We start from the raw sequence: 26,186 nt of genomic DNA, 5'->3' as shown, positions 1-26,186 counted from the left end.
ATTTTTCAGAAGCACCATTTGGTCATTTTCGCCTTTTCCATTCTTCCTTAATTCTAGACTATTATCTCATCAACTGAATTAAAAACTGCAGCTCTTAGGTTTGTGGTTGATGAAATGCATCAGTGTTTATATACAGTACGTGCCGTATTCCCAGCAGCCACCATGTCACCAGTGTTCAGTTCTAACTAGCGTCACCGTTAAGTGCTCCAGCTTGTCTGAGTAGCCATGCGTCCCATTGCTCACATGTCTTCTCAGGGTCACTCTCCCTGATTGGCTGGCTGCCAGTTTGAGCTCGGCTCTTTTCTCAATGAAACGTTCAGAGAGTGTGATTTACGCTGTCCTAACGGCATGAGTGGAAATGAGATTCAGCAGAGTGCGGATGGCAAATGCAAACACACAAAAACTAAAAAGGATTTCAAAGCGATAGATACAAAGCAAATGTTAATAGAAAGGTTCAACCCCAAAATAAAATAAAAATCTTTCATTATTTACTCCAGCTTTCAAACCCATATGATTTCCTTTCTTCAATGGGACAGGACACACATAGAATAGGTGAGTCAGTAGTAGTGCAATTTATTATGAAAGGCATCAAATCTGATGTATGTGTGTGTGGTAAAAGAAACTTAACTAGTCGTTTCATCATCAGTCGAGTTTCGTAGTCTTCTGCACGAGACAAGCTCATGCTCATAAGCGCAAACACACTCTCTCCCTGGCACACGCACCTTTTCTCTCTCTCCCCCTGAAATAAAATGGTATGCAAACACAAGACTGTACTTAATACAGTGTCTTGCTAAACACATCCATCTGTGTCACATACTTACATATTTGCAGCAGCCTGTAGTACAATGAGGGTGCTCTGTTATTTTGTCCCCACCTTGCTTCATGTTCTTGCTTTCTCTGAACAAGGACACTGAAAATAGGTCGTATCTTATTATTAATCCTCTCCCTCTGTCACACTCATTTTATCCTTTGCTCTCTCTTTCTTTCTATCTATCTATCTATCTATCTATCTATCTATCTATCTATCTATCTATCTATCTATCTATCTATCTATCTATCTATCTATCTATCTATCTATCTATCTGTCTATCTATCTATCTATCATCTATCCATCCATCCATCCATCCATCCATCCAAAATTAAGTTGACTTTTTCTGAATTTAGAATCATTTTAATTTACCTCCTAACATAAATTTTCCAATTGTATGTCCTGTTTGCTACTTTAATTCAATTTCAGTTTAATAATTGTTTTTCTTGACATAATGTGCACTGGTGGATTGTGCACAATAAAACCAGGAATTCTTTTTTTAAGGATTTTTTATTTTTTTATTTTTTAGATAAAGCACTCCGATTAATTTATGCCGGAAGGACACTGACGCAATGCACACACACGGAAATATACTTCCTTCTCTCTCTTTTCCCCTCCCTTTCCATTTCCATCTTTCTCTAACTCTTTTGACTCCTCCCCCTCTCTCTCGCCAAGTGTTTTCACTTTAATTGAAAGGCCCTCAGTGATGAATCAGGGCTGATTTGCCTTTTGCAGTAGCAGGGAAAAAACGAACGCTCAGCACACTGGCTAGATGCATGGATGGATGGAGGGAGGGAGGAGGGTCGGAGAAATGGAAAGAGGGATCGATTGGCTGACGTGGTCGCAGCGCTCTTGGCCAGACTCATTCACCGTCTCTCCTGCTTACTCATAACTTCCCGTCCACCTTTGATCACACCTCCTGCTTTTAACATCATTTCCTGCCTGTGATATGCTCTTTTCATTTTCCCTCTCTCTGTCTTTTAGTCTACTTTTTCATCTGTCCTTTTGTACCACATGAATTGTAAGCATGTACGTCATCTTGGTTATGTTACATTGTTAAAAAGTGCTGATCATCTACTACTCCATAATGAAATATTAACGATATTTTGCTTGCAAAAATATATATTTCAAGAATACATGGCTAATTTTGAATGACTATTAAAGGAAAGATTTTTTTTTTTGGTCCAGATGGTGTAGTTGCGGCATCTGCTAGCAGTGCCTGATTAACCAGCCATATCTTGACCGATTAAGAATAAAAAGGGGTGACAGGTTGAATGACTCAGCGTTCATGTTCACAACCTCTGAACATGTTTTCTAATTCCATGTCACGGATTGTAGCGGTCAATGTAAATCCAGTGCAAATTCCGTGCAAACAATAGTTGTGGTAACAATTTACAATGGGGGACATTTGTTAACATGAAAATTAATTTATTTCTTAATCTCAACATTTACTAATACATTATTAAAATCAAAAGTTGTACCTGTTCTTATTATTTAATTAAGCTAACATGAACTAACAATGAACAGTTGCATTTTTATTAACTAATGTTAACAGAGATTAATAAATACTGTAACAAATGTATTGCCCATTGTATGTTAATGCATTATTGACTAAAGGGACAGAAAGCTCTCAGATTTCATTAAAAAGATCTTCATTTGTGTTCCGAAGATGAACGAAAGTCGGGTTTGGAACGATATGAGGGTGAGTAATTAATGACAGAATTTCATTTTTGGGTGAACTAACCCTTAAATGGAATCAAATGAATTTAAGGGAATAAAGAAAAAGAAAGAAAAATGGTAAAATAAGTTCTAATCCGTTTAAACTATTTGCAAATAATATTTTATTTTAAAATATGCACACAGTCACTCTTAGTCATATGTTTAATGTTGAAAGAGCAAAATTTTTCTTTTCTCAGCACAATGAGTTATGGATTACATGAATCATGTAAATGATAGCATATTCAACTCAATTCAAATGCATATGCATTTCAATTCAAAACAGCGAAAGTTGAGTTTGAGTCACTGGATATTACTGTCAGTTGTTTAACGTAAAACACTTGTCAAATATTAAATGTTTAGCTACTTACATTTTACCACACACTCTTTCACTGTTACAACTGAAGCGTTGCGTTGGAATTCGCACTCGTCTTCTGTGAACTGTGAGGCCTGTCTCTGATTTGATTAGCCATCTTTTCGAGCACTGTTAGACCGCTGAAGCAGACAAGCCTAAAAATGTAGCTTTTAAAACTTTTTGTCATCCTAACAACAAACAGAGCGGTGCATAATAGTGTGCAGCAGAGCAGCATTAACAATATCAAATATTGAGATTTGGGGGTGGGGGTGGGGGTGGGGGGTTGAATTATCCCCCTCAATGTCTATTGTGGTTATGGCCCTGAATCCATTACACTTGGGTGTACATTACAGAATAAAAGATCTGTCGCTACTGAATACGATTTACATTTAATTAACCAAGACTATCCTGCCTCAATATAAGAAAAATGCAGTTATGTTGATATGTGGCTTTGCATTTGGAGAGGAGATTTTGGATCATATCCTATCAGGACAATGAGCTCGTCTGTACATCAGTGAGAGAATAAGGCCATTGGTCACTGCTCAGCCTGTCCCAGCGACTCAACGATCATTTCAAACATCCTGGATGTTGTCGGAGGGTCAGAAGGGCCATTATCTCAGCGGGGAGCGGGCCGCTCCGACGCCCTCTGGTTCTCGACTATGCAAATTAAGCTTAAATGCATGTGTCTTTATATTGTAGATGCTTCTGTGCACATACAGTGTGTGCAAACACTCAGTGTGTGTGTGTGTGTGTGTGTAAGTGCTGATCCTCCTCAGTAGACTGCTTACTCCACAACAGTCTTAGGCCATTAGCTGAGGCCAGCAGTGCAGTCTCACCCCTCCATTCGCGCTCTCCACCTCTCGCTCTCTCCCTCCATCCCCCTCATCAATCAGTTCATTAATTAATACACACTCAGTCCCTCTGCAAACACACAGAACAGCCAAAAAAGACCAATCTCCTAATTACTGTGGCTCTTCTCCCATCCTCTCCCATTCCTCTCTCTGTCACTTAATTCCCCCCCACTCATAAACTCTCCCTCTTCTGCTATCCTTCTCTCGCTCTCTGAAGAATCTATCCATTTAACCTCATTGGCCTAAGAACTGGATGAAAAAGATGCAGATAAAGACAAGATATTTTATATAAGAAAATAAATGTCAGATATCCATTTATTTTTGGAATATCAGCATCTGAAAGGCAGCAAAAACAATACGGTCAAGGTTTTAGTTAAGCTTATGTTTCGATACAAGAGATTGTTCTGATACGAGAGAATCATCACACAACGTGACAGATTCAAGAAGACAAACCACAATTAAGTATACGATTCATATTTAATACTAATATTTAAATGAATCAAATGTAATATTAAGGGAAAGGTCAGCCAAAAATGTACAAAAAACTTACATAAACATAGATAACTCTTTAAAAATACATATGTGTAAATGTCTGTATGTGCATAACACTTTACAGTAAGAACTCATCAGTTAAAATGAATGCATTAACTAACAATGAGAAATACATTTGTTAGACATTTAGTAACCTTTATTAATGTTAGTTAATATAAATACAACTATCTATTGTCTATTAGCTCAAGTCCATTAAATAATATTAACATATATAACTTTTTGATTATAATAATGTTTTAGTAAATATTGAAATTTTCTAGGTCAGAAAGATCAGTTCTGATCATTTGGAAGTATATAGAGCGGAACCTTTCTTTGTACTGAAGCACCTTGGAACTTAATGTATTGCCTAATAAAATATTAACCAATTGAAGACAGGCCAGCATGCATCAGTGCATAGATATAATTCTGGGTAATGCATTGTCAGGTTGGTGATGATGTGTATGTGTGTGTACATTTTGCAGTTTGAATTAAACAAAGAAAAAAGAAGTGACAGAAAAGTGAGTTGGAGAGTGAAGACTAATAAAAGAGAAAAACGACAAAAGAGATGGTCTTCCAGTCCCAAAGCTGTATTAGGAAAACATCCACACACTCATACTTACACTTGGAGATGCTGCAGAGAGTTAAACAGATCAAAGTTTAATAATGAGAGCTGGGCTAGTATGCATGGCTGCTATGAATTATTTAGGTTTATGAATCATTGAGTATAGAATCGTTTTCTGGACAGAACTCAAGACTGGCTCAGCCTTAAAACTCAAGTGCTGATTACTGGACACAGGTGTATGCAATTGTAGACACACAAATGTAATATAGCTTTTTATTTATTTATTTATTTTAAAGACAGATAGCACAAACATTTCACAAAAGAAAGAAGAGTTGTAATGACAACAATAGATGTAATGTTCAATGAAGATAAATAGAATTTGGACACTGTTTGTTGAATGTTTCATGACTTGATTGCCACTAAAAATGGAGAAAAGTAATACAAGTAAAAGTAATCGTCCATATATAAAAAAAAGAATAAAAAAAAAAAAAGATGTTTCTTGCAGATGCTGATTGGTTTGATATTTATGTTCTACTGGAATGCAGTTCATGCAGTTTTAAGTATCTAAATATATTTTTGGGCCACTGTATTGTTGCATTGTCCCTTAAACCCAGATCTCTCCTGGCTGAGCATCAGAGTGAAGTTTGAGTAAGACTATTTCTCCGACTCTTCCTCCAAGACTTCATAAGAGCAACTTGTTTTTGGGATTATAATGACAGCATCTATTGCCACAAGTGTAGTCTTGTCACATCTGATTGCTTTGATTGACACCTCCAAGCTGGGGCATTTGTTCTTGCTGTGGGTGAGCGAGGTGCTTTCTAATGTGTTGCAGTCACAGAGCAGTAGAGTAAGCGAGTTCTCGAGCATATTCTAACCTCTTGAGACAGCCTGTAAAGAGGCTACACACACCTCCTGCTGCCATACACCGAGAAAAGCTGAGGATGAATCTATTGCACTCGCTAGCCCGGTTTAAATATAGTAGCCCCCCCTCCGTCTCCGCATACGTGCTCTTTATTGCTCAGAGACTCATGGGTTCTTGGCATGTGGTGATTTTCTGTGCATCCTCATGTGCTCTACATGCTGTTTGACTTATTTCAGTCATTTTAAAATGAAAATGCACCTGAAAAGTGATATAAAACAACATCAACATTACTAGTGGCACAGCATATAATTCCAACTCTATTGATTCATTTATCCATTACTTTTTTTGGTAGGAAGATAGGGCGAATGCAAAATTCTCTCAACCTAATTGTTTTATAACAATTAATTGTCTCCTTTCCTATTAGATCTGATGCCCACTGCTTGCTTGTGTGTGGATGGATGTAAGGGTTATCATGCTTCACGCTATGCTCAGTCAAAACACCATCTGGTAACCCTGTATATTCCTGAAGGGCCAGAGCTTAGAGAGCAGGTGGTTAGAGAGTTATATGTCTTACCATTATAAACAAACGCACTCATATTTGCATTCCCGACTTCCTTTTCCCATGTGTTCTGATACATTCTCTCTGCTTCTTGCTGTACTTGAGGCTAGATGGGCGCAGTGAGAAAGGAAGTGGAAGGATGGAACGAATAAGGAGAGGAGCGGGCCGGGGAGAGAGAGAGAGCAAAAAGCAAGCCAGAGGGAGAGAGAGAGAGAGAGAATGCGGGGGAGCACTGGGTGCTTCCTGCAGGGTTTCCGTGTGAACGCGGTCTGAATGACAATGGTGCACATCAGGGCCCCAGCACGACTCAGTCTCACGGCTCAGCCAGAAACACAGGAACGCATAGCATGCTGTTACATCTACACACAGGCATGCTGCACAGAATGCACACAAGATATATAAACATTGATTTAATTGTCTGCCTTATTTATTGCATTTGATCTGGTTCTGATGCAGATGTCAAAAATTGGACTGTACAACAACAAAGAGCTCAGAAATTAATTATAAAATGTGTTGCTGAAGGCTAGCAGTGAATAGTCACCTATGTGCAGTGTGTGCTGCAATGGTGATTTCTTTCTCTGTCTCTCTCTCTCCCCTCTGTGCTGTGTGTTATAAAACCTTTTGTCAAATTGTCTCCCCAAGCGAATGCATTATGCCTTAATTAACCATGTCTCTCAACGCGGAGGCTCATCATCTTTGTTGCATTACACCAGGCGCTCCGGCAGATACGCTACAGACTGCGCATCCACGCCCCTTACCGACACTCACGCTCGCCCACTACCAGGACAACCACTCCACCTCCTCAGCGGGAATCCTCCCCTTTTATTGCATTATTATGGGCAGCTTGACTCGAAAGCTCCCGGAACAAGTGCGCTGACTAATCATGCTGTACCTGCACCGCTATATTTCTGATATAGAGTTCGTTCTTTGATTTCAGGACCATGGATAGCGCAGTTTCAGTGCAGGGGGATAGTGCAGTTTCAGCACCACGGATAGCGTCAATCTAGAGCACCCGTTGGTTTTACACTGCAAATATTACGCATTCCTTCAAACAGAACATTTCCAAATTCAGTTCACAGCCCTTTAGTATGCCACCAGCTGTCTTCAGATGGAAATCGGACACGTTTTCTCAGCAAGTTTAGCTGGAGAGTAAACCCAGGGAATTAGCAACCAAAGGCATTTCAGAGGCTGGTGCCAGGTGGACAGATGGGCATGATATGAGCAGAGTGTTTTTAGGACACACACTCTCTCCTGAGTGTCTTTTCAGGCTGACAAACTGTCTGTTCAGAGAGAGAGCATCACATTGCAATGTTATATAAAAACGTGTTATTGGTTAACTGCACTGTAAGTTATCTACCATATAGCCTACGCTAAAAAGATCATTTTATCATATTAAAAAATTATATTTTTTAATATGATAAAATTAAAACATTATTAGGACATTGCATTTAATTTGACTAATTTTACGATGTAAAAAACAGTGGAACTTACCTCATAAAATTAGGGAAAATATTTAAATTATATTTAAATGTTTATAAGACACTGTATATTTTTGCAGTAAAAGAAAATGTTAAACTTATATATTTAAAATAACTAAAAAGTAAATCGCTTTATAGTTTATGGGCAAAGGGACATTCCCAGAATTCGGTTTAAACCATCAAACCATCATTTTTTTTTTATTAAACTCTTCTTATTTATATTATTAGTTATATACGGTGCATGGCCGTTCAAACGTTTGGGGTCGGTAATATTTTTTTGAAAGACGTATCTTATGCTCACCAGGCCTGCATTTATTTAATAAAAAAATTCAGGAAAAACAGTGATATTGTGAAATATTATTACAATTTAAAATAACTGTTTCTTTTCTTCGTTGAATATATTTTAAAAAAGTAATTTATTCATGTGATGCCAAAGCTGAATTTTCAGCATCATTACTCCAGTCTTCAGTGTCACATGATCCTTCAGAAATCATTCTAATATGCTGATTTAGTGCTCAAGAGACATTTATTATCAATGTTGAAAACTGTTGTGCTGCTTAATATTTTTGTGGAAACTGATTCATTCATTGTTTTTGTTTTTGTTTTGTTTTATAGAATTTGATGAATAGAAAATAACATCAATTATTTGAAATATCTTTTGTAAAAAAAATGCACCAAAAAAAAAACTCACCGACCCCAAACTTTTTGAAAATAGTGTCCATTGGAGTGTTTTATGTTGCATTCATAATGTTAAGTTAATGTTTATAGCATTATTTTTGTGTAGTGTGTTTCCTGATGATGTTTTATGCTACTGTAACAAAATGTGGATTCCATTGTACCACCACTTCTATTATGTGTACATTTACATATTTTAATTGGTCAAAAAGATTTGTATATTAATATTATACACTTGAATGACCTACAAAAAATATAGTTACTAAAATGCTTCAGGTAATAGTTATAGTTTTAGGTAATAATAGTTAGTTGAATAATAGTTTCGGGTCATTTTTTAACCGTACATTTTCCAGTGTAGTGATTAATTATAGTAACATTTAATGTGGAATAAGGACACTGTAAAGTCCCCACAAATCCATACTTGGTCAACAAGTACACACTCCCTCTTCCGGAAAAGTGTATGACTCAGACACAATACGTATTGAGAGATATGAATCCATCCATCGCCTTTGGATAATGTCTCGTCTCACACGGTTTGCGAGAAGAAGCAAAATGGCACGCACTGTTCGGTTGAGTCTTGTCTTGGCCATAAGGAGGAGTGAGCTGGAGGATAAGCGAATCGCTACGGGGACGCGCGTCATGTGCTGCAAGACTTGAGCACGAGCGTTAAATTGATCAGATGCTCTAAACCCGCCAGCTGATCTGAAGAGGATTGCGCTCGAGACCCCGCGTCTCCGTTTCATTTTCTCCGCCAAAAATAAAACTTTTAAATCCGAAATAATCGGTCGTCGTCCACTGAGGCGACAGAAAAACCCCGAGGCGGAGCATTTTAGGGGGGCTTCAGGCGATGGGTGCCTCTTGGTTCCTCTCGGTTACCACAGAAGATGCGAGCTCGAGCTTCAATCCACGCGCTCCGGCGCCTCTCCAAAACTGATTATGCTCATTTCAACGACCACCGTCGGATTTTTCGCGTCTTGGATTTGTCTACGAGTCCTGGAGTATAGATGATAATTGTTTTTAGTGAAGAATTGAGGGAGAAACCGCAAGAGATCATCATTATATCTTGACATGGTGTTTTTTGTTTTCCCAGCGCGCGCTCACGCCCACCATATAGGACCGATATGGCTCTAAAAAAGCAGACAAACTTAAATTACTAAAATCAACAAATGTGACCGAGGTGTGGATTTTTTTGGGGAAGCCCCGTTGTCTGCATTTGCGAGTGTAATTCGAGAGTTTGGCGGAGGGGAGTCTGAATATTGCCATAGTATACCAAACATTGCGGATACCACAGAAATAAATTAATAATTAAAAGGTTTTCACCATTTTTCTATTCTATTTTCGTCTTGTGGATGTGAAAAAAAAAACAAGAATGCAACTCCTCAGAAAGACGTATTAGACCTAATATAGTTGATGCTAATTTACATGTAATTTATTAACGCAATTATGCTAAAAGGATCTGTATGCACACCTTGCAAATGGCAAGACGACCCACACCGAGCTGTTGAGACGGGAAATACTTCTTAAAATGTGGATCCCACCCTCCCTAGGAAGATAATTCGTCGACATTTTATCTCTTTATGTTTGACTATTTGTTTGACTATTTGTTGAGCTGACTGCACCATTGAAAGGACATACTCCATCTATCCATCCATCAATCTCGTTATCTGAGTCCCTTTTTGGCGCTGACACGCTCTCATACACATTTCCCCAACCACTGATCTTGTTTGGTGCTTTATGATGGACATTTCTTAACCATGAAGATCAGATCTGAATGTCTGTGTGCTCTGTGCTGAGGCGGATGGGGTGTAATGTGGTGTTGTCACCCTGAGACTTCACCCCCTTCTCGGCTGCTTCGTAACGATTGGCGTTTGGTGTCTACAGAATGGCTCGGTTCGGAGACGAAGTGCCGGCCAGGTACGGCGGCGGGGGCTCCGGTCAGGGGGGACCCGGCCGCGGCGGCAGCAGGCAGGGCGGCCCGCCAGGGGCCCAGAGGATGTACAAGCAATCGATGGCCCAGAGAGCCCGGACCATGGCCCTCTACAACCCGATCCCGGTCCGACAGAACTGCCTGACGGTCAACCGCTCTCTGTTTCTCTTCAGTGAAGACAACATAATTCGAAAATACGCCAAAAAGGTCACCGAATGGCCATATCCTTTACAAAACCCAGATACGAGGGCTCCTGGGAACAGGTACAGATTTGTAATATGTTATAGGTTAGTGATGGCTCCTTCACTGGCCCCTGCTTGATGCTGCCTACATTTCTTCTAGACATCTCTGTAATGTAAGTTAATTATTCATCCAAATCATTATAATTAAGCACAAAGGATGTAATGATTAATATTCAAACGCTACTTTTTATACATTTAGTTATTTATCGTTGGTTGTAGAACATTTTGAGATGCTGAGCAACAGTCCCAGCACCAGATTTCTCTAGTTTTTTTATTTTTTTATTATTCTTTTAAGTTGCCTACCATAGTATTACCCTTTGGTTTGGATTTTAGGACGAATACCATTTCTAATGCCATGGTATTGTTTAAAATACCTTAAAGTAGCATGCAAATAAGATAAATTCAGTATTGTGGTACATCAAAGCACCATGTTGTTTTTGGATGAGCCGCCACTGTTCAGCAAAGCTAATGTAGACATTTTGAACATGTTTTTTCCCACTTAAAGTAGTCTATAAATATTCTTCCTGTAATATTAAGGAGATTGTACCGCACTCTTTTACATTTTCTATAGAACATCTTAGAGAACACCCCAGTACTCTACCCAATAAAGAGGGAGGTGGTTGCCAGGGTGGGCTAGGCTGGCATTGTCCCCCCTGTGGAGCCAGGCCTGATGTGCATGTGTTTTTATATCCATGTGTAAGCATGTGTTAGGTGTGCAGGTCTGTGTTCAGAGGCCTGCGGCTGCGTGGGTGTGCGTGGTTTCCCGCTGGCTGGGATTGGTGGAGTGTGCAAGTGACTGTTTGAGTGCCTGTGTGAGTGTGGAGGGGGGCTGCTGATGTCAGCATATGAGCTTTAATGGAGCCTTGCAGTGTGGAGCGAAAAAACAAGGAGAGAGATGAAGTTGCCTTTTAATACAGTGTGTGCACAGTTGAGTAAACCACATCAAGTGGTGGCTCAGTCAGAATTGAGCTGGTAGTCCTGATTACATGAAAGCAGAGAGTAGCGAATTGTGAAAAATTATAATGCGCATAAAAAACAAAAACTAGTTTGAACTAGTCCTGGACAAAAATGCAAGTTTGAGCTGTTTTAACTGAAAGCAACTTGCACTGACATATCTTAAAATATGTCAGTGCAATTGCTTTCTCTCAAGATGCACACCAGTAATGTTTTAACGTTTATAAAAGCTACTTAGATGTCTTAATTAAACTAAGGCCTAATCCTGGTGTAATCTAAGTCTGTCTGTGAAACCAGGCCATTGATTTTGAAGACAAAAAGTGATAGTTTACATAAAAATGACAATTTATTAAGTAGCCTGTATGACCTTTTTTCTTCTGTGGAACACAAAAGATTGGACCCCACTGACTTTCATTGTATGGACAAAAGACCTTGAGACTTCAAAATATCCTTTTTTGTTTCATTGAAGAGCAACATGATTTTTTTTAAAAATTGTGAACTGTCCATTAAAGATTTCATGTATCTTGTATTCTTTACTGCTGCTTGTCATTTACCAAATTTATTACATTAAAAGGTACTTGCAGAACACTTTTTTTACAAGAAAAGTCTCCTTATATACTGAAGGCTCGCTAAAGGATGCAATAGTTAAAGAGTATGATCCCTGAATCGTTAAAGTTCCCTTTCACATTGAACTTTAAACTTTTGGGACATCGACAAGGCCAACGCTATTCTTCTTCCCTGTGCATACACTTATGCGGAAAGTCATGGATCAAGGCAATGCAGTAGCAACTTTTAAGAGACTTTAATTGATCAATTCTTCTATCATGATTGGCAGACTGCCATGAGTTGAGGTGTACGATAATTTCTCTAATATTAGCTTTACTGTTACAGAGAAGAGGTACTAATGCTAATGTATACTCCATCTCTTGGAGAGTCGTCACATGTAACTTGCTGTTGAGTTTAAAAATCTCTGTAGAGTAGAGGTTATTCAAGAACTGGACAGGGCAGCTATTGTGATAAAAGTCCTTTTCTGCCACCTTTTGGTTTTAGTCAGCAGCAAAACTTTCTATTGGTCAGTTTCCTTAGCTCAGTATATTGGCTGGTTGCTTATAACTTCTTTTTCCATCCGAGTGCTAATAGTTTGGTAAAACAGTGCGATGGTAGAGGTGTTAGACTGTTTTAAAAATACTCTGTCGGAATGATGAGTTTATAAGGTCTTTGCTTGTATGAGTGCCAGTAAAAAAATTCCCTCTCTCATGCTCCTACGCCTCCCCTTTCCTTTTGCCATCTCTCTCTCTCTCTCTCTCTCTCTCTGATTCTCTCAGACCATCTGCTCATTCTCTCTGTTGTCTGTATGGTGGTGGTGCTTCCTGGGGTTCTGTTGGACTCACTGGGCATGAGCATGTGAGAGGAAACGGTAAAAGAATGGAAAAAGAGTGATCTGGGGAGGTACACTCATTTCTGTCCTTTTGGACGTGCGTGTGTGTGTGCATGTGTGATGCAAGTGAAACAGATTTGTAGCTATTTGACCAAAGATAGCATCATAGAGATCAAGCACATGGTGTCAATTTTTTTAGAGCAGGGCGGAAGTTTTTTTAAATGACAGTTAAAAATCAGTTTGATCAGTCATAACTCACCCCAGAATTAAAAGATAAATATAAGAAGGTAAAGAAAATTAAGCTATTATGTTAGGATTTTTAAAGTTATTGTTTTTGCATATTGACATTTGAATGACAGTTAAGCACATTTCCTATCAAGTTATCCTTTTCCTAAATACAAAGAAAAAGTATTCTTTATTCTTACTCTACTGTAATGCTGAAAAAATATTGATTTAATTTATAGAATTACGTACAGTAGATACACTTAATTTACTTATGGTAGTGTCTTTAAAATAAGATTAATGAAAAATATAATTTTACTACATTTTTAAATGTAATACAATAAAAAATTACTAAATTGATAAAGTAAGAATATCACTATTAAGAATATTGAGAATGGGAAAGTGTCCCGGGCCGGGTAACATACACCCATTAAGTTTCTTTATAGTAAAGTTAGCTCAGTAAACCTTAAGCAAAACGTCCCATGTTAAGAACCATTTTGGAGGAAAAGGTGGTGGAAAAAAAAATCTTAGTACAAAAATAATAACATTTTCTTTATGCCAATTCATGCAAATTGTTATTTTTCACATTTTCTTTATGCAAAATATATTTTATTTTAATAAAAAAATATGTTATTAATATTTTGAATTAGATTTTTTTAAATATATTTTTTCATGTGAGTTTTGTGTTACATTTTTATACAGTTTTTGTGCTGTTGTCATTTTTATTATTTTATTATTTATTTATTTTTTACAAAAAACAATTCTTCAAATTTACAAATCACAAAGTTCACTCGAATGGGAGTTATTCTCTATATCAGTAAGCACTGTTTCTGAACTCCCTGAAACGCCTTGATTGTAGTCTTGAGTTTTATTCCGGGAACATAAATGTCACAATATCCCTCATTTAAATAATTCCCGCCCAAGTTATACACATAAAAAGGGACGAGGCCTGGTTGAGTTGCATTAGTAGTGTACTAAAACTCACGGTTATAGTAAGGGGCGTGACCAATCACAACACACCATTCCAGCTGACCAATCAGAGCACATTGCGCTTTTCGGAAGGTGGAGCGGAGACAGGAATTAAACAGGGGTTTCCCGAAACCAACTATAGTCACAAGTTCCTTTGTTATCAACACAATTCAACTGAACTTGCAACCATAGTTGGCCAACGGTGCTTTTGAGAAACGCACCCCAGAGCGTTACTGACAGACTGGTAAGAGAGGTGCTGCAACAATGTAAATATGTGAAAAATAATGTGTTTTTTGAACACTCAAGCATTAAAAACAAAATAAAGACTTTGTAAAAGGGCATAATAGGTCCCCTTAAATAAAAAAAAATAACCCTGAATATGACCTGGACATGTTTTTTTTTCTTCTTGCTTCAATTACCTTATGTTAGTATGGCATGGTCAATGGCATGGTCACATATAATAGTAAGCCCGTGCATTAATGGATGCAGTGATGTGTAATAACAGAAGAACAGGGGTTTGTAAATGTTTCGGCTGGTTTCACACTTTGGCCTCGTGTCCAAGCTGAATGGAGATTGTGCATCAGCAGTAACGCACAGTGGAGGGATCATTGCTGGGTGAGTGGAGATTTGGTAGGGCGGCACAGCCTGTGGCATCAAACACAAAAGCAACGCACATGAACTAAGGCAGCTAAAACAGTGACACCTGTTCTGTAGGATCAATCTCCTCAGGAGACCAAAGGAAAAAGGAACCGGGCCAGGACTCAGCACCAGCCTATGGCATCACACACACACACCATGTGGGACATTCACGCTTCAGTGTGCAATCGTAGAGACACACAAGAAATGGATACATGCTCACACTCGCACACCCACACACACATACCAGATACCAGACACTAAATCCATTGCTTTTCTCTGGCTAGAAAACACAATCTGGCTCTCCGCTGCAGTGCAGACTAGAAGGGATACAACATAGTTTGAGCAGAAGAAGCATCTAATGGTCTGTGTGTGTGTATGTGCATCTGAGTGTTACTCAAAGAGTAAGGAAAACGTCACAATGCACTTCACAATAACCATGTTTATTGTGTAACCCTCTTAGACACACAGACACACTCTCCCACACGTATTCATATTGAAATGCTCTTTTTTGCTTCCCAGTTGGACATTTCCTTCCTTATTGCCATAACCTTTAGGTACCCTCTGCTGGTAAAAGGTCTTTTTTAAGAATACCAAATAATGTTTTTTTTATTAATATTATTAATTTTGTTGTCCTGCTGATGCATTTGCCCTTCTATTTGGAGGAAGTAAGTCCAAGAAAGCTTTGAGATCATAACCTTTTTGCAGCTCCCATAATGCTTTGCTAAACCACATTTAGATGCTTGGCTGGACCCAGGTTGCAGTTGATTGGATCTCTGTAGATTTAAAGACTGTGATTTGATATAAGAGTCTAATTGTTCTCTAGAGACGCTTGATATGCAAGTACCATATCTGTAATTTAGCAATACTGTTAAATGTAATCTTTAGCGAATTTCAAAATCATATTAATTTTTATACTTTACATTATACGTTTTTATACGATGATTTTTAATTTAAAATTTAATATTGGGTATTTATGGCAAGCTTTTTGTAATAAAGTGCCATTTTTAAGTTTACGAGTTGATCACTGTGCCACAACCCATAACATAGTCATAGTTGATAAAGCTTAAGTTGCTTTGAACATGGAACATTCCTTTCTTGTATGTGTGTGTGTTTCAGTGGGCACAGATCACCCTCATCGTTCAGAGGGAGACAGAGATTCAAGAGTTCTTTCCATTGTCTGGCATGATGTGTTGGACGTGAGCCATTGGCTGTTGGCCAAAGTAGCTGTATGGCCTTAGTGTCACTGCTGTCACTGTAAGGAAAGTCTCACCTTATGAGCTCCCATGTTCCCTCTTTAGTTTACTGTGTCTTATGGTTAAAGACACAGTTCGGATTTACTCGACTGCTTTAAAGTGATAGTTCACAAAAAAACTGAAAGTGCTGTCATCATTTACTCACCCTCATGTTGTTAGAAACCTGTTGACATTCTTTCTTTTGTGGAACACAAAAATATGCTTTTTTCATAACAGGAACCGAAGATATTATGCTCCAAAAGGGCAAAAAACGATTCCATACAAGTCATCTATACTGTATCACTAGCTGTAACAGCATGATGTGCAATATTTGAATTGATATGAACATGAATGTGACTTGAGAGTTTAAGTCACCGTGAAATCATAATGGACAATTCTAGTTTTTTCGTGGAATATTGCAGTATTTATTATAAATTATTTATTCGTTCACATCATTATTTTTTTTTAATTCACTTGCTCTCATAATCTTTAACCAAAATAACGTAATGACTTATCTTCTCTGATGATGTGTTTACCGGCAAGTGGGCAAGCAGCCTGTCACTCACATGTGATCACAGCAAAAGCAAACCACAACGAACCAATCAATTCCTAACGGACAGAATCAAGTCCCGCCCTACATTTCTTCTTGTTTGAGAAGCTGTTTTACTGGCATATACGTCACATTATGCTATGTGTCCACCAAAGCGGTTTTTCACGCGGCTGGCGTATTTTTCCAATTGTTTTCAATGGGAGCACCGCGTTTTTAAAACGGCAGGACCGTAACACTGCCTATTTCACTCTGAATCGCTGAGCGATCGCCGTTTTTTTAACTGGTCGTCGAGAGTTACATTTTGTTTACTTTGGGTAAAACGCTCATCACTGTCAGCCGTCCAATCACAGTAGAGGAGGGGCGGGACAAATACCACATCGACCAACCATCACATTCTGCTTTTACAACGTCAACAGATGACAACAACAAGCATAATAAAGGAACAGAATAATTTAAAACAAGAGCCAGAGCAAATACTTTACGCTGTATCAACATTTTATATAGAAACAACACAGAAACTTATCTGTGTCTTAGCGTCTCAACTGAAAAAAACGCTGCGCTGCCAAAACGCTATCAAGTGCCCACAGCTAGGCCTTTTCAGCAGAGCGCCTGGTGGACGAGCGGCCTTAGGTTTCGTTTCATGCCGACTTTAAGCAAATAACAACATGTATTCATGGATCATATGGCTTCATAAGACTTGGAATATTGGTTGGTGGAATTTTATGTGAGGGTGAAAAAGTTTGCCATGTAGATTGTGCTCATGTTCAAGTTAGCCTTGCAAATTCACCACACTGACCAACAGAAAGCTGCTTGGTTTGAAAGTGCTTCATACATCTCTACGCAATGGACAAGGGAAAATGGAGACTTTTTCAGCTGATGTGGTCAGCTAATGTGACCACACCTTTACTGACCCTAATCTTCTGAACAGTACAGTACGTTTTAAGGAAAAGGAATGTATTTTGCAGTTGAAACATCATCAGGACTCAGACCCAATGTGATCTCAGCCCCTGCATCCCAATTTGCATACTATCCACCCAAAATATAGTATTCAAGAATCTTGAATACAGTTTGGGGCAGATGTTATGCGAATTGGGATGCAAAGAGTGTAACATATGATAAGTCTTCACAGCCTGATGCCAAATAGCGATGACAGATAGCTAGTTCATGTATTTTAGGTAGACAGGGATGTTGTGAGCCCAGTTGCTTGATAAGATCAGCAAAGTGAAAGAGAGAGATATAGAAAGGAAAACGGAGCAGATGCTGCTGGTTTTGTTCTTTTGTTTATTTAACAGCCTCTTCTGTGCTTTTCTGTTCTATCAACATGATATTTATTGGCCTTTCAACCAGGCACCATGTTTGCAGCAAGTTTGCTCATGTTACAGGCTTATGTGTGTTTTGTACCCATGCCCCTTTTCCATGTGACTTAAAAGTGCCTTTGCCTCAGGTATCCCACATTCTCTTTGGACTGTTTCTGGCCCTGGTTTTATATATCGGTGGCGTTTCTCTGCCCACTGGGCATGAGCAGTCCTGTTAAATATCACAGTGTGTGCTGTGAAGCATTTCCTGATTCTTTGTCATGTACGCTTTTGGCTCCTCTTCTCTTCTTAATAATCTTCTCATTATAAAACCATGCGACTGTAAGAACATCTCAGTACGTGGCAGAAAACAAACCCTCCGCCACCTCCGGTGGCTGAATGAGACTGGAGGTACTGTGATATTTTGCCCCTGGTCTTGGTCAGGAGCCATGTTTTCATCTGTGCCCTGAATCGATCAAATAGATATCCAACCTAATTGTTATTTTGTGATTAAAACACTGCATTAATGAGAGGATACTAATAGGAGTGCTTATGCAAGGGAGGGTAATGATAATAATTATTCTGATGACAGTGTGATTTGGCATTACAGGGGCTGCTTAGGAGAAACTGAGAGAGCAGGGAAAAAGGGAGAGGCAAGGGTGAGGAGGGAAAGAAAAATGAGTATAGGTGGAGGAAGAGACAGTGTGTGTATTCAAATCAGTTTGCATTAATATAGAGCCGATCATCCATTTATTCTATCCATTCTGTACTATCAATCATTCCATCTGTCATCATTCATTCTATGTATCATTTTATCACTGTATCATTCCATTCAACATTTGATGCTATTCATCATTCTATTATTTTATCATTCTATCTCTCGTTCTACTGTTCCAATTCTTTGTTATATCAATCTATCTGTCATTCTAGCTATCATTTTATCTATCATTTGTTCTATTGATCGTTCTTTCATTTTGTCTGTATGTCTGGCCGTCTGTCTGTCTGTATCTAATATGTTTATCTGTCATCCTTGCTCACATCCTTCTCCTCTCATTCTCAGAGTATTCTCTGTTCCTCAAAAGTACAAATGTCGTGTGTGTGTCAAACTCCGGCAAAAATTAATGCCAGAATCCTCACAATTAGGAATTTTGTGTGAGGGTGAAAAAGTTTGCCATGTAGACTGTGCTCATGTTCAAGTTAGTCTTGCAAATTCACCACACTGACCAACAGAAAGCTGCTTGGTTTGAAAGTGCTTCATACATCTCTACGCAATGGACAAGGGAAAATGGAGACTTTTTCAGCTAATGTGGTCAGCTAATGTGACCACACCTATACTGACCCTAATCTTCTGAACAGTACTGTACGTTTTAAGGAAAAGGAATGTATTTTGCAGTTAAAACATCATCAGGACTTAAATTAAATTTGCAGCTCAAACAGAGCCAATTAATAAAGTCCCCCAAGTGGTTTCTGTATGGTAGCTCAGGTATGGGTTATAACAGAAAAGTATCAGCTTTGTTTGAGATCATTTTCTTATAATTCCGTGAGAGAAATAAAATTGGAAACACATGAGACCTATGTCTACATAAAGTAAAAGTGTAAGTTATAAAATTAATTACTTAGCTCAGAAAATTTGATCTTAGGAGGATTTGTTATGAAATGTTTGAGTTTTTGATTGTAGACCTGTAGACATCATAGCAGATCTGAGCATGGTTTGAGATACTATCAGATAATTTCTTGTCAAACTAAAGGACAGCAGAAGACTTTGCTTTCCATTTTATCTTGGTGTTCTCTAGGAGAGCGATTTTGAGATATTAAAGAGATCTCAGTTGTGATTTTCCTTTCCTGCAGATGCTCTGTAGTCATCCATTTATCCATTTATTTTCAGGTTTGACCAGGTTGGTGTGTTCTGACAGAGCTAACATGTGATTCGGTGCGACAGCCTCCTCTCATAGATCAAACAGCTCTGAAATAAAAGTGTGCACTAGTGAGAAGTCACAGCTAAGTGTGTGCTAGTGAGAAGTCCTCTTGCCCTCATAAAAATACACACACATTATGCAATCTAAGCATTGAATGACAATGAATGAGAAACAGAGGAACTGTACAGATATGCAGTAATATTTTACAATATAACTATATCAAATATTGGTACAGATCAGTGTTAGTATATTATATATGATTATATTTGTATTACTGTAAGGGTTAACAGTCTCCTTATTAGACATGAATTAGGATGCATGCTAGTAGTTTGTAGTCAGATACACACACACACACACACCGCAAGTCTGATGTAAAGATCACCATGGTCTGATGATTGCTATTGATTCTGACTTTATATAGCTGTTTTTGGTTACCATGGTAACTCGTGGGTCTACCCCTGCAGTAGCACACGAAGCCAACACATACACTCACAGACGAAGATGGAAGGAACTATCTAGGGGATGCAAGCACACTCAAGGCAGTATACAATACCTTTTAAAGATGGGGGTGAAGAAGGGGAAGTGTGTTAGAGACAGAGAGACATCAGCTTTCCATGTATCCTTCAGGGAGCAATGTGTATGATACATGCAAGTTGATTGCTTGTACATGTGGTGTTTGACTGAGAGGTGAGAGGTCGCAATCAACTGTCATCTTAACAATAAAGGGGATGGGTGGTGATAGCCAGTGTATAAGATGGTAACAGAAAGATTGCAGGTTTAGTCCTCAGTAGGAGCGGCCCATGAACTGCACAGTTAAACCACCTGTCACTCCTCTGCCTTTGTGTAGGGTGTTTGACCCTAGCTTAATGGAGGAGAAGTGACCCTGCAATTAGTGAACTACAAGTGGAGATGGTTTGGATAAAAGTCATCAGCTAAATGCATGGCAGAAACTAATTTTCCTAATCAGTATATGTCTGGTTTTCCATTTAAAATATCTAAGCATCCTTAACGTGAGATAAATATACTTGAAAAGGAAAATGTGAAGTTTGAGCAACTTGAGAAGCCTAAATCGTATTAAATATTGTTAGATTAATGCTTAAAGAAGTGACTCAAAATGGCCAAATATTGACCTTTGAAAATGAATTCACTCCAATGTTTAGTCATTTACATGTGTTTTTACAGTACATTAATTACTGCAACGGTCTTCCTGCAGTAACCTGGGATTAAGTCTTATGCTGGAGGGCACAGTGGTAATGAGGACAGTGATTTCGGTAAGTCATGGGTCACAGCAAGCTGGGATCAGGCTGTTGAACTATATCTGTAACCAATATCAAAGCCATAAACTGGTTTATTAGTGAAATATTTATAGTATTATATTTTTCAGCATAACTCATCCCACACTGTTTGTGCTATTGACATAATCTATTCTTCAAATAGTTTTTCTAAGTGATCAGACTTTTTCATCTGGTGGAAAATCAAACATATTTTTGTAAAGAAGTCTCTTATGTTCACCGAGGATGCATTTTTACATAATTGGTTTATATTTGAATATATACGTGTATATACAGGATATATAATATATATACAATTAAAATAAAATGTATTCCTGTGTTTGAAAAGCAGCCATTACTCCAGTCACATGAATCTTCAGAAATCATTGTAATATGCTGAATTGGTTTTTATCTGATTATTATCAATGTTGGAAACAGTTGTGATGCTTAATATTTTTGTGGAAACCATGATAAAAAAATTTTCATGATTGTTTTGAACATTGAAGCAGGGCTTGACGCATACTTTTTCCCCAGGAGCACGTGCTCCTAATTTGAAATAGGAGTGCATAAAGAACTTTAGGTGTGCAATGAAAATTTATTAAATATTTTTTAAGGGTTACGAGGAGACATTTACAGGCAAAATGGTTTAATTTGTTTGAATACAAAAACGACACTTTTAAAAAAATATTTCTGCTTCAAACTGTATTTATTTAGTAATTATAAAAATTATGTATATTCTAAACATTAAATTAACTGCCAGATCAAGTTTATTTTGTAACAAAATACCAATAATAAACAGAAAAAAAAAATGTTCTGCATAATGCAGTACTTTTATTTATAAACAAGGCCCAAAATACACTGGGACTATTTTTTAAAAAAATGTCTTTACTTCTTCCAGCGGCTCATTCAAATATACAAGGGAGATCAAATATGCATGCTTACAAACATCTAAAACATATTACAATACAAAAGTTAAGTAAAGTAAACATTTTCAAAATTCATTCAAAATTCATTTCATAATTCATTAACCATATGCGCGGTATTAATTGATTGCAAACTACTCTGAAACCACGAGCCTGTAGAATAAGCAACCGTATTTTGTACTTTGAACGTGCAGCACTCATACCTATTGAAGTAAATCATTGTCAAAAATCACATTAGGCCGTATCACGATTCCTGTTTTCTGGCCTCAAATTTAAGACCTCTTAAAATGATAATTGAGAATTTATCATAAGTTACCCATAAGTTATGACCTTAAATTTGACAAAAATGGCTTTTTATTCACACACGTGCTGTTAAATGACTTTTTATTCACTGTTAAATACATTTTACGTTTCACACAGATCTATTTTAAGTCGCTAATGCAATTAAAATGCTCGCTCTGTGGAGCCCTGTGCAAATCTTCTCGTCAAAACTGCTTTGTTTAAACAGACACAATACTTGATGATGTGAATAAAATATTCAAATGCAGTAGAACAGCTTAAAGATGATGTTGATCATCTCTGTGGCATTCTTTCCAAACATATTGGTTGCACATGTTTGTGGACAGCAGCTAATGCTCTGATGGGAACAGTCACAGTCATCAATATGTGTCAAGTGTCTTTAGAGATCCCAGAGGTCAAACCTTCAATCCACTAATCCCTCCATGAATGTGTCGAGATTTACTAGGCTGAAATTGCATTCATACTAAACAAGTTGCGTATTCTAGAAATCTCAGCTGTGATTATCAGTTACGTGACATTTTGCAGTATAAAATGTAGTTTAATTGGGTTTCAACTCCTTTGCAGACACTCTTCTCTCTGTCAGTCGTCAGTGTTTTTTTTTTTTATTAATTAATTTTTCAGTCAGGCTCTATTTCTAGTAACTGGGACAAGCTTGTGGTCACCGTGCTTCAGGCATCCAGCGAATTATGGTAATAAAAAAAAAAAAAAAAAATTGTAAAATGGAGTCCTCTTAATTACTGCTATACTCCTGCATGAAGACACAAGCCCTGATTTAATTAACCGTTTGACAGTTGGGAAATCTCTTATTCCTTTAATTACACTCATATCCTGTAGTATTTCCAAACTAATGATTCCATGATTTTTCACATTCTGGTCACTTGAATTAAATTCAGCATTAGATTTTGACAGAGGTCTTATCAACATCTTAGCATCTTACTCCCAGCATTAAACTATCTACAAATGTGCTGCCAACTCCTGAACTCCTGTAAAAAACTACTTGACGTAGAAACAATTTTTATTTAGAAGTTGCTAGTAAATTTCACAATAAGTTTCCATAAAAATGCACATTGAATTAAATGTGAAATTTTGAAGTAAAAAAACAGAAACAGTATTTTGCAACTTTAATAAATCATTTTTTTACAGTGCAAAAGTTGTTAATTAATGCAAAGCTCCTTTGATTCAGTGACATTTAGCAATCACATGCAAGTATCACAGTCTTTCCTGAAAGATGACAGAGAAGTACAGAAGTTAAACTTCTTTCCTTTTTCCAGAGATGCAAATAGGCCACTGTGAGAAAAACAAGGTTTCATAGGGGAAGGACCAAGTCCCCGAGATGATGATCTGGTTCCATATATAGTACATAGAGTGTAAATAACTAATGTGGCTAATTCTGTGTCCATCATGATTCAAGGGTGACTCACTGCCTGGTCCACACCTGTGTGTGTGTGTGTGTGTGTGTGTGTGTGTGTGTGTGTGTGTGTGTGTGTGTGTGTGTGTGTGTGTGTGTGTGTGTGTGTGTGTGTGTGTGTGTGTGGTTTGTTTAAGCACTGTTGATTATTTTTAGGAGATCTAGACTTTGCCTGATGTTGCACTGTAAGCTGTTTTTATTTGATTATATTAATGCAAGGACATTTCAACACTGTGTTCTGTGTGGAGCTCTAAAAGCAGAACATCAAAGAAAAAAAATATTTTGGAACGTATGTTCAAGTTCAAAATCTGTGTGCGTGTCAGTCAGATGACATCGTCTTATCTGAATGAATGTTTCACCTGAATAACCTCATATCGTCAAAACTATATAGGAAAGATTTCAAATATTTATTTTCAGATATATTTATAGATATCTCACATAGATATAGAGTGGATTTCAGATATACTTTGTTTCTACATCTGAACACCTGGTGTTTTTAAATTCATATTAGCATCAATTGTACTCAATTGTATCTTTGATTCCTTATATAAGTGTTGATTTCACGCATTTTTGTGGGTCATGACGTTAGAAATCACGTTTGCCTTGAGCTCCAAAAACAGCTCGTTTGGATATTGTGGGATCTGTGACATCACACGGGCAAATGCATTTGCATATGACTTCCTTCAGAGCAAGACATCGACGAATAGTTATACATTATTGCACCGTAGGCCCCGCCCACTGGCATTCAGTTGCTTAACGGCTGACATTTGACGTTATAATTACTGATGCTGTCTACACTGGATACAGTATACAGATGCGCGTTCAGTTTCTGACATACTCCACGCGTGAGGAAATTTTCACACAGGTTTATAAACTTGCGACAGCACTGGTTATACCGATAACACTGGAGGTGGGGGTGGGGTCACATTTGAATGCGTGCATGCTTTGTTTACTTTCGCTTCCGAATTCGCGGTCATGCGTACTCTGTGTATAAAGGGAGCAGCGCTACTGACTGCATATTTTACAAGATGAGATAACTGTCAGTGACGCTCAGGATCTGTTGCACACCAAAATCCTCCGCCATTGTCTCGCTCTGGTCATATAATAAGTGAAATCTGACTCCTGCTGCTCTGTGCTACGACTCTGCAGCTTTATGGAGCAGAGCAGACACTTTCAGTTTATAATTGTTGGTTCTGTTGTCAAACTGAACTAAATAGTTTTATTTCTATAAAAAAGCAAAACGACAGTGGGGGTGGTGCCGAGGTGGCCATATGTAATCGGTGTACGGCCGAGCACTGTGAAACACCGGTAACACTGACTACCGCAACAAGACTATTGTAAACAAGGAACACTGTAGTGGAGAGTTCGCAAAGAAACTTTTGTTGAAAGCAAAGCAGCCAACTGATCTTACAGCAGTTGCGTTACAAAACATAAGTAAATGATTTCATAATACTAAATGACAGTTTTATACGGATAGAATTTTCAAAACGCGTGCAGTAGCTAGTAGGTGTTGATACCGTTTCCAATGCAATGATGTCAGCCAATCATAACAGTAGCATTTACTGACAAACCTTAAAGGAGCCGCCCCTTAAAGTTGACATGAAATCAAAATTGTCCCTATTTACTTTGTTAGCGCATATTACACTAGTCTTGTGGTGAACAATTAATCCGTGCAAGTTAATACACAGAATTTTTTTTTTGCCGTGGTAATCTTTAAGCAAAATCTGAAAAGTTACTTACGACTCCAACAACGTCAGTTTCTGATGACGTCAGTTTGATGGCTTGGGTTGAAAACGCTTAACCACTCTCCTCACTGAAAAAAATTTGGAGTAGGATTTACTTGAAAAAAGCTAGCCAACTTTTTTCACTCAGAAAATGCTAGTAAATTTACAAAGATTTGCCAAGTAAAAACCTAAACATATTCATCAGTAGTTTTAATTAGAAATCTTTAAGTTCAATTTACTTGCAATATGGAATTAAGTTAACTTTACTTAACCTAGTTAAGTGAAAGTAACACAGAAAATAAGTAATTTTAACTTGGCTAGTAAAAGGTTGATTAATATCGATATAGTTGAAATTTCCTTTGCGTTACATTTCACTCAAACAATAATATTGAATTATACCAGTCATTTATAGTATGTGCTTTACTTAGATTATCTAAGTAATTTATACCACAGCATGTCAGATGTTAAGCATCATGTGAATGCAAAGACCTCAATACTTGGTAGACAATACACAATGACGGTAACATTTGATCGTTTTTGTGTTTGAATGTGTCATTTTGAGCAGAAAATTTACTCGAAATGTCACAAAATGGCAAGTTACTAATCCTGACAACAAAAGCAATGATAAAACAGTGTAAATACAGCTGGAAACCAGTGAAAAATTAACCTCATTAATTATTCAAGGTCCAGTGCATGATGGGAACCCCAGTATCAGAAAAGCTGAGTAATTTTTACTTAATTTTATTGAGTTGATATTTACGCTTTCATTTCTACTCGCTTGAATTAAGTACTGATATGGAATTTACTTCGTTTTTTTAATTCTTGCCTGAACTAACTTT

At 37.8% G+C, this 26,186-nt stretch overlaps 1 protein-coding gene across 1 annotated transcript in view; it reads left to right on the top strand.

Moving 5' to 3' along the window:
• cacna1ab (calcium channel, voltage-dependent, P/Q type, alpha 1A subunit, b) overlaps positions 1-26,186 on the top strand; it is a 140,318-nt gene that overhangs the window by 17,612 nt on the left and 96,520 nt on the right. The window contains exon 3 of the mRNA XM_084101344.1: positions 10,279-10,545. Within this exon, the coding sequence (XP_083957470.1) occupies positions 10,279-10,545 (267 nt within the window). The remainder of the gene's footprint in view (positions 1-10,278; positions 10,546-26,186) is intronic.

Source organism: Abramis brama (assembly GCF_963993115.1).
Source record: "Abramis brama genome assembly, chromosome: 23".
NCBI classification, from domain to species: Eukaryota; Metazoa; Chordata; class Actinopteri; order Cypriniformes; family Leuciscidae; genus Abramis; species Abramis brama.
Note: the sequence above shows the minus strand (reverse complement) of the source record. Positions and strands in the feature narration are given on the sequence as shown.